Genomic DNA, 9,376 nt, shown 5'->3' on the forward strand with positions numbered 1-9,376 from the left:
GGCCTGAGACATCCAGCAGCCTCACCGCGACCCAGCATGAGCGCACCACGGCTCGCCGCCGCAGAGCCCGCGCCCAGCGTCCTGCATCGGTCGCGAGCGGGCTCCCTCAGCGCGTCGATGGCCCAGCCCGGTGCTGCTGCGAGCGCGGCGCACGCCCACACCGCCTCGCCAGATGCCACTGCTGCGATCGCTGCCACCGCTGCCACTGCTCCCACCGCTCCCACCGCTCCCACTGCGCCCACCGACGCCGCCGCCCCGAACCACCGCCATGCCCGCCGCCGCTCGAGCGCTGCCCCCGACGCCGCCAACGTGAACCGCTGGTCGCGGAGCACCGCGTCGCCCGCGAGGAAACCCAGCGTATCGGGGTCCAGCAGCACCGGGCCTCTGGCGCTGTCCGCCCATGGCAGCTCCTCCGCGCCGCCGCCCCAGCTGCCCTCGCTGCCGCCGCTGCTCCTGGCCGCCACCGTCTACGACGCCAATTCGCCTGGCAGCATTTCGACCGCGCCCTCGCCCTCGACCACCGGCCTGTTCACCCCGAGCCTGCTCGCCGCCGCCCAGCCCACCGACTACTTCAACTCGAAGCCGCACACGCCCCTGACCGCCACCCACCCGCGCCCGCCCTCGCGCACCGCCGCCGACCGCGTCCTGGGCCGCTCGCCCTTGGGGTCGCCCGCCCTCGTCGCCGCCGACCCGGACCCGAGGCCCCGTGCGCCCTCTGTCAGCCGGCCCCCCGCGTCTGCGACACAGCCCCGCGCGCCGAGTGCAGGCCACCGCCGCTCTGCCTCGCGCGACCACGCCCGCAGCGAGAGCACCAGCTCGCGCTTCGACGACCCGCATCACGACACCCTGCCGCGCGCCCGCGAGCGCCGCGAGAAGGACAAGAAGACGATGCTGTCCCGCGCGCTGCAAAAGGCCAACACGGCCGTCCTGCTCGACAACGCCCAGAACTTCGAGGGCGCCACCGAGGCCTACGAGGACGCCTGCAAGCTGCTGCAGCAGGTCATGATCCGCAGCTCGCAGGACGACGACAGACGGAAACTGGATGCCATTGTGAGTAGTCCCAGCAGATCCCCCCATCCCCTCTGCTTCGCCCCTGGTCCCGCACACTAACACCCCCAGCGCGTGACCTACACCAACCGCATCGAGGAGCTGCGTCGACTAGACCCTGGCTACACAAACAACTTTGGGAAATCACTCCCCGCACGGCCCATGAGCGGTGAGTCTCTCGACGAGCAGCGGTCCATGCTGCTCGTGAGCGACGACGACGACGACGACGACAGCCCTGCCGTGATCCAGACAGCGACCATGACACGGATCGTAAACGACCGCTCTACAGAAAACCTGCCTCTGAAAGACCCAGAGCCACCCCCGGCTCCCTCGTACCAACTGCCCCTCCGGAAACCGGAGTTTGCAGGTCAGCGCGAGTCCATGATCAGCACCGCTATCCGTGATGTCCAGAGGAGCATGCAGACCTCGCAGTTCCACCTCCAGCCGCCGCCTGGGCGGTTGGCAGGATCCAGTCTACCGCTCGAATCGCCCATGGACCGGTCGTACATGCCTCCACCTCTGTCACCCAACCGGTCCAGGTCACCCTTGTTCAGCGCCACGTTTCCGAACGAGCCATGCAACTCGGCACAATTACTCCAGCCACAGCCCGCAAAGCCCAACCATCAGCGCGTCCATAGTAATGAGTCGACGTCGTGGCTGGACACCATTGACGAGTCTGGGGGATCTTCGTGTTCGTCATCCGTGCACTCGCTCTCTCCTCGATCGGGGGTTCGCCGGACGCACATCAGGAACACAAGCGGGGCGACGGAAGCCGAGTTCGATGCTGCCCTCGATGCCGCAGTCGAAGCTGCTTACGATGACGGCTTCGAGCCTTTTGACGATGAAGACAAAGCCCCGGACGACGTCATATCGACAAGACTGAGGAACGTTCAGCTGGCCAAGGAGAACGTACGGCAGGCCGAGCGCGAAGAGGCTATTGCGGCGGCAAAGTACCGCTTCAAGGAGACACAACTGCAGAGCGAGACGCTGCCCCACGTCCGAGAGAGCGCTGAGCTAACGCTCAATGACGAGGCTGAAGAGGAGGAACGTCTTCTAGACGAGATGACGCGAGAGTACATGCTCGACGGGTTTGACTTTGATCTGCAAACCAAGTCCTCGTTACCGCGGCAATCAGACTCGAGCGAGTTCTCGGCTTATAACAGCTCAGTGTCCTCTCACAGGACCACCGGAGGAACCTCCCTCTCAACAGTTGCAGAAGTTATGCAGCCGCTTGCATCTAGATTACAACCCCTGCATCCGCCACCTGCAATGCCTGCACCTTCTGGAGCACTACCAGCTCTCCCTCCCCCGCCTCCTCCAGGTGCCCTGCCTTCGGTCCCAGAACTCCAACCTGCACAACCCATCGACCCTGAAGCCACGCCACGGCCCATTGCCGCAACCAAGGAGGCTGCTTCGGTGAGGAGTCGGAGATTATCAGGACAGAACGCTAAAACGCTGAAGATTGAAACATCCCTGCCGACGGTAGCGGCGCCACCGCACACGGAGAAGCCTCCGGTACCCGCGAAGAACTCACCCCTCGACGCCGTGCAGCTGCCCAAGTCTGCAGCAGCAGCACTGTTCAGCAGCACGCAATCCAACCTAGATGCGAGTTTCAAAGCACCGGCTCTGCCACAGGTGCCTCAACAGACGGGACTCGCTGCCCCATCACCACTACCTGCGCTTCCCAGTCCAGCTGAGACGACGGCAGCAATTTCACCTGCTACGCCAGCTCTGAACCATGGCACATTGAACGAATCGGGGCTCGCACCGGGGTCTCCAAAGTCCAAGCCGTCAGCGCTTGGCATTAGGAAGAACAAGTCCTCGTTGAGCTTGAAGCAGAGAACGCTCTCCATATCAAGCCCAGACGGCTCGGATGGGTCTATAGGCACACCGCTCAGCACAACGTTTTCGCTCAGCGGGCGCAAAGCGAGTGTCGCAAACATAGCGGCGCTGCCAACGCCAAGTCTCCCGACATTCAGCATCGATGGACTGCCGAGCGTTGGGATGCACCTGTTCGAGAGCGATATCCACTCGCCGTTCTCGCCAGGGTCGCCGAGTGCAGCCGTGGCAAACGCGCCGATACCGCTGGAGCCATGTCCAGACACGTACCTCTTGCGGCCGTTTTGGCTGATGCGGTGCTTCTACCAGACAATTGTGCATCCTCGTGGAGGATACCTGTCGACGAAGCTCTTCATCCCGCGCGACGTGTGGCGGGTCAAGGGGGTCAAGATCAAGAACATTGAGGACAAGATTGCCAACTGTGATTTGCTGAGTGCGGCGCTACAGAAGATGGCGTCCATGGACACGCTCGACGCGGACGTTGTGTTGGAAGAGATGCAAGCGCTCGAAGTGGTGCTCGACCAGGTACAGGCTCAGCTGGGCAAGAAGCTGGGGAACGAGGTGGGGGTGCAGAGCGTATCTGCACTCTTCAAAGACGCGACTTCTGTCGGCGAAGGCGGGGGCGGAGAGAGCGGCGGTATGAGAAGCATGCACAGCTCGCAGGACAACAGCACGAGCCGGGCGGTAGCGCAGGGGAAGAGCTATCTCACGTCTTGGCGGAAGCTGAGGAGCAAGAACTCGGGCGTCAACCTGGCGAGCTTGGCGGGGCTGAAGATGAGCAACGGAGATGTGCCCAAGGACTCGCTGAACATGGCGACGGTGCCGATGACCAGCCTGCCGTCCATCCGGTTCGCGAAGAGAGACACTTTGGGGTTGACGTTTGAGGGACCCAACTCGGGGTACATGAGCAGCCTGGCGCGGCTGTTTGATTCGGCGCAGATTTTGGGTGAGTTTTTTTTTTTTTTTTTTTCTTTCTCGTTCTTTCTTTCATACTTTCTGCTGTCGTGGATTTTCACGATTGTCACTCGTCGATTTCTCACGATTGTCACTTGTCGATTCTCACGATTGTCACTTGTCGATTCTCACGATTGTCACTTGTCGATTCTCACGATTGTCACTTGTCGATTGTCACGATTGTCACTCGTCGATTCTCACGATTGTCACTCGTCGATTTCTCACGATTCTCACTCGTGGATGCTGACTGATTTCACAGACCAAATCGCGCGGCAGGTGGAAGACCCCGGGCTCAAGCACTCGTCGCAGACACACGTGGGGCTGGAGCTGTCGTCGCGGCACGCAGCCGAGTTCTTCGGATTCTACATCTGCCGGTTCGTGCTGGCGGATGTCACGATGATGCTGGATAAGTTTATCAAGAGGGGGAGCGAGTGGGTGCTGGTGTAAAAGGATGGCAGGGATTGCTACCACGACGGATAGCAAGGATTCCTGCTACGACGGACAGCAGGAGTTAGTACTACGACGGATAGCAGGAACTGTTACGACGGATAGCAGGAATTGCTATTATGACGGATAGCAGGAATTAATATTACGACGGACAGACGATAGAGGGGACGAATGGACACGACGAGGACGAGGTCTCTATGCATGGCGAGCATCAGGTCTTCTATGCATGGCGAGGACCAGGTCTTCTAGGCATGGCGAGGATCAGGTCTTCTATGCATGGCGAGGACCAGATCCTCTAGACATGACGAGGACAAGTTTTCGCATCGGGGTTCTGCTTCTAGCATGCATGTGGTTGGTCGCTGCATTGGGCTACTCGAGGTGTTTTTGGTGTTTTTGGTGTCGTGTTTTTGGTGTGTCGTGTTTTTGGTGCGTCGTGTTTTGGGGTGTCGTGTTTCCGGCTGCTCGCACGGTTCGTTTGAGATATCCCCAATGGTAGGAGAGGTGTATGGGTTAGGTCGTGTTATTTCTAGCAGCGATGAATCAATGTGTTTCGACCTCTTTCGTCGGCCGGTGTGGTGGCCACTGGTGGCCACTGGTGGGTGGCATTGCTCTAGACGCATGCTCTAGACGCAGTCTCAGGTGCGCTGGGTGCATCGAGATTGCGACCGAGAGGGGTGTGGTGCGTCTGACGGCAGGCTGGCGGCCGTTGTCGACCTGGCTGCGATGCGCTGGGTATCTTCGATGGTTGCGGCGGAGCAGATTGCGGCTGCGACGACTGGTGCGGGCTCGGTGAGGACGTCCGAGCGAATCGAGGCAGGGTCCTCGGGTGCAGCGGGCGGGGGGGGAGAGAGGCGGACAGTGATTGCGCAGGCGGACCGAGATTGCGCGGGCGGCCATCGCTGCGGGCGCGTTCGATCGGAGGTTGGCTGTGGCCAAGGGCTCGATTTGCGACGGCTGCCGCATCGGGGCGCGGCGATGGGCAGGTCGGCGCTAGGCGGGGCTGCAGGGATGTCTCGATCTCAGCGGCGGGCCTCCATCAAACCTCACAATGGTGCGCTCTGCGGACATGCTACTCGCGATGACGCCCCGTGTACCTGCCGCGCAGGCGCTGCTGGGGCGATGCTCTCCCACGACCTGCTCGCTCCCCCGACCTGCTCACTCCCGACCGCCTGTCCTCGTAGCCCACACCCGACACCGTCCCCAGCAGACCCAGCAGACGGCAGACAGCAGACAGCAGACACTGCACACTCGGCCGACGCTGCACACGCAGCCGACACTGCACACACTGTACACACAGCACACACTGTACACGCAGCCGACACTGTACACGCAGCCGACACTGTACACACTGCCGACACTGCATACACTGCCGACACTGCATACACTGCACGCACAGCAGCCTGCCGACTGCCGACAGCACCTCGGCGCACACACACACGCAGCTCGACCGTGACCGACGCGCAGCCCGTATGGCCCTGTCCTCGTAGCCTGCGCCCGTCCCCGTAGCCTACGCCCGTCCCCGTAGCCCTCGCAGCCAACACACGCCGACCCGCGCCCTCGCTCACCATGGACGCCCCGGCTCGCGCTCCCCACCCGCGCCGCCCGCCCGCACACCAGTCCGTCTCGCTGCGACACAGCCCGCCCGCCTCGGCCGTTGCCGCGCCCGCCGCCTGCCCGTCGACGACGCTCAGCACCTCGCCCTCGGCCCCGGCGCCGGCCAGTGACAGGGCCAACCCGCCCTCGAGCATCTCGCCGCGCCTGCACCTCAACAACCTCAGCTCCGGCGAGAGCAGCGATGCCGCCGGCTGGTTCGACAAGACCAACAACGACATGGGCCACGACGCCTCGTTTGTCGACAACGACCCGCCCTTTCTGCTGAACAACTCGTCGTCGTCGGACCGCACGCCGCCCGACGCCCATCACCTGCGCATGCCTCGCCTGCCCTACCGCCCCACCCTGGCCGACCCCGCCACCGACGGCAGCAGCACCGAAGACTTCCGCAGCGTCATCGACGACCTCACCATTGCCAACCGCAAGCTGAGGCAGCGGCTGCGCAAGTACGAAAAGGTCCACGACGCCCACCTGCAGGAGGAGAAGCTGTTCGAGGTGCGCTTCCACCACCTGCCCGACCACAAGAAGCGGGAGCTCGAGGAGACGCTGCGCAACTTTGCTGCCGGCCTCGACCACTCGCCCGACGCGCCCGACACGGCCTACCCCCCCGCCCGCGACCAGAAGAACGTCGCTGCCTCGTCCACCCCGCGCTTCGCCGAGTCGGGTTACGCGTCCATGTCTGCCTCTGGCCAGAACTCGTCCACGCCCTCCAACGGCGCCTCGACCCAGGCCGCCGCCGCCACCGACACGCGCAGGATGACCAAGTCGGCCTACAGCCGCCAGCAGCAGAACGTCCACTCGTACCTCGACGACATCCCGCGCGGCCTGTTGCCGCAGCACGATGCACCCATGTCGGAAAAGGCACGGAAGAAGATGGTTGTGCGACGACTGGAGCAGATCTTCGCCGGCAAGCGCTCCGTGCCCGGACAGCACCCCCAGCCCATGCAGCAAGAGGAGGTCGCCCAGTCGGCTGCCACGGCCGATCGACGTGAGCGGGAAGCAGACGGCAGGGCATCGAGGCCCGAGGGCCAGCGCACTGCTCTGATCATGCCTGAGCGCCCTGACGCCGAGGCCAATCAACAAGACTCCAAGGCCAATCGACAAGACTCTAAGGCCAATCGACAAGACTCTACTGCCAATCGACAAGACTCTACTGCCCCGCACATTGCTGCACACCACCGCGTACACGAACAAGACCTCGCCGCCTCTGCATCCGGATCCGGATCCGGATCCGGATCCCCTGACCAGCGGCCCACGCGACCTCTGGATCTGGATCCTTGCCGCGCCCAGGTCCCTGCCGCCAACATGGACTACTTCCGCCACCTCGGATTCTCGCCGCCAGACATGATCACGACCACCGAGGCACTCGCGGGACATGGCTGGCTCTACCTCAACCTGCTCATCAATTTGGCTCAGCTGCACACCCTCAACGTCACGCCCGACAATGTCAAGGACGCCATTGCCGAGTACAGCACCCAGCTGGAGCTGTCCCCCGACGGCCGCAAGGTCCGATGGAAGGGTGGGCATGATTTCTCAAAGGACAGCAGCGATGGCTCTCCCGAGCAGACGGGCGTCAGCTCGCCCTACCAGACCACGGGCCCGCAGAGGTCGCCGCAAAAGGGCGCCACCAGCATCGAGAGCAGCGGACGCGGCGGCTCACAACACCCAGGCCGCCAGCTCGCTCCCGCCCAGCAGCAACTCGAGACGTGCAAGTTTGCGTACAAGCCCTTGTTCTTCCGGAGGGAGAGTTCCGACGAGGACATGGACTTGTACGACCGCACCGAGTCGGCGAGCTCGCTTTCCCAGCCCCAGCAGCGTGGCGAATCCTCTGCGCTGGGCGGTTTCGCCGTGCAGAGCAGCTTGCCTGACAAGCGTCGCCACGACGGGCCCATCATCTTCTACAACAGGGTCAGATTCTGCACCGACCTTACTGGCGACCGAGTGGGAGCGTCGCTCACTCTTCCCGAAAACTACAAGACCATTACGAGTCACCCTCTTGGTGCTCAGCTCGACGCGCACGACAGCGAGAGAGCCGAGCTCTGGGAGTCACGAGGACCGTTGGACGATGCCGTGACGGACTCGGATTCAAAGGCCGGCGCTTCGACCCCATCTTCACTCGCGAGCCTCGATTTCTCTCCTGTCCATCTCCAAAAGCACATCAGTGCTGCCAGTCCACACGTGATGGACTTTGAAGCCTCTGGCTTGGGCGGCGTGCAGCCGGACGATAACTTCTCGGTCCGCGTGCAGCGCGCGCAGATCCCTGCAGCACCCGCTGTTGTCCAGGACCGCCGAGCAAGCCTGTACCCCTCGAAGATCCAAGCCATCTTGGACGGGAGACGGGTCTCGCAAGCGAAGAGGCGCCGCTCCTGCAGCCCCAGGAATACGATTAGAGAGGAGATTATTTCCGCAGTGCGCCAGGACATGCCGAGCTCGATCCTGCCGCCTCCGTCCTTTTACCCCTTTGACGCGCAGTCTTCTGGCGAGCTTTCCGACGACGAGGAATCTTCAGACGGCGATTCAGACACGGGCGATTCAGACACGGGCGACGGATCGTCCACTGCGCTGCAGCTGCTCAACATTGCTCCGCCTGCGCGACGTACACTGGCCGCCGAGCAGACAGACACGTCCTCGGAGGCATCGCAATACTCCGACGACGACGACGACGACTTTAGCATCGACCTTCTGGCCACCGCGCGCCAACAGGACCCCGACACAGTCCGCGCCTTTGAACGCGAGTACGACGCCGCCGTCGCAGAACGCCTGGCCGAGGCCATTGTCGCAGGCAGCTCTGCAGCGACCGCAGGCGGCGGCAGCGGTTTCAACAGCCCCGCAAGCCGCATCGGCGGCAGCAGGTCCAAGCACGGCAGCCGCAGGAGCACGCGCAACGCGCAGAGCACAAACAGCGAGGCGAGCCTGTCTCCAGCAGCAAACCTGAAGCGCGCGCGCACTTGCGAGTCCATCTCGGCCGTCATGAGGAGCGGCGCCAAGGCGGTCAAGAGCCAGCGCCTCGAGTGAGGCAGCCCCGGGGGGCTTTGATTGTTGCCGATGCAGCCCCGGGGGTTTTTGATTGTTGCCGATGCAGCCCTGGGCTTTGATTGTTGTCGATGCAGCCCGGGGCTTTGATTGTTGTCGATGCAGCCCGGGGCTTTGATTGTTGTCTAGAGCGTTTCTTGATGGTTTAGCATAGATGGCGTTGGTTGGACAGATACCCCTGTGTTGTATAAGCAAAGAGTTTAATCATTATCAACATACTATCCACCCATCATGCTGTTTTTTCCACGTGCATTGTCAAGGTTGAGAGACACTAGCATCTGATGACGCACGTCCACCGCATAGCGCCCACAGCCTGTTTCAGTGACTCGTTGATTGACTGACTGACTGACTGATTGATTGATTGATTGATTGATTGATTGATTGATTGATTGATTGATTGATTGATTGATTGATTGATTGATTGATTGATTGATTGATTGATTGA

The 9,376-nt window shown here is 62.3% G+C and overlaps 3 protein-coding genes across 3 annotated transcripts; all 3 read left to right on the forward strand.

The window, feature by feature from the left end:
• Positions 1 to 117: 117 nt before the first annotated feature.
• Positions 118 to 4,287, forward strand: M421DRAFT_58320 (uncharacterized protein; the record flags this gene model as incomplete). Its single annotated transcript, XM_033595587.1, has 3 exons — positions 118 to 1,050; positions 1,120 to 3,832; positions 4,100 to 4,287. 3 exons carry the CDS (start codon positions 118 to 120, stop codon positions 4,285 to 4,287), a joined length of 3,834 nt encoding a protein of 1,277 aa, XP_033450529.1.
• Positions 4,288 to 5,335: 1,048 nt separating this feature from the next.
• On the forward strand, positions 5,336 to 5,740 carry M421DRAFT_3363 (uncharacterized protein; the record flags this gene model as incomplete). The annotated part of the gene is made up of 1 exon (XM_033589424.1): positions 5,336 to 5,740. One exon carries the CDS (start codon positions 5,336 to 5,338, stop codon positions 5,738 to 5,740), a length of 405 nt encoding a protein of 134 aa, XP_033450530.1.
• A 137-nt stretch (positions 5,741 to 5,877) lies between these two features.
• On the forward strand, positions 5,878 to 8,862 carry M421DRAFT_28446 (uncharacterized protein; the record flags this gene model as incomplete). Its single annotated transcript, XM_033588950.1, has 1 exon — positions 5,878 to 8,862. A coding segment is annotated over one exon (2,985 nt), but the record flags the coding sequence as incomplete, so codon positions are not given.
• Positions 8,863 to 9,376: the final 514 nt, after the last annotated feature.

The sequence above is a fragment of the Didymella exigua genome (assembly GCF_010094145.1).
Source record: "Didymella exigua CBS 183.55 unplaced genomic scaffold M421scaffold_8, whole genome shotgun sequence".
Taxonomy (NCBI): domain Eukaryota; kingdom Fungi; phylum Ascomycota; class Dothideomycetes; order Pleosporales; family Didymellaceae; genus Didymella; species Didymella exigua.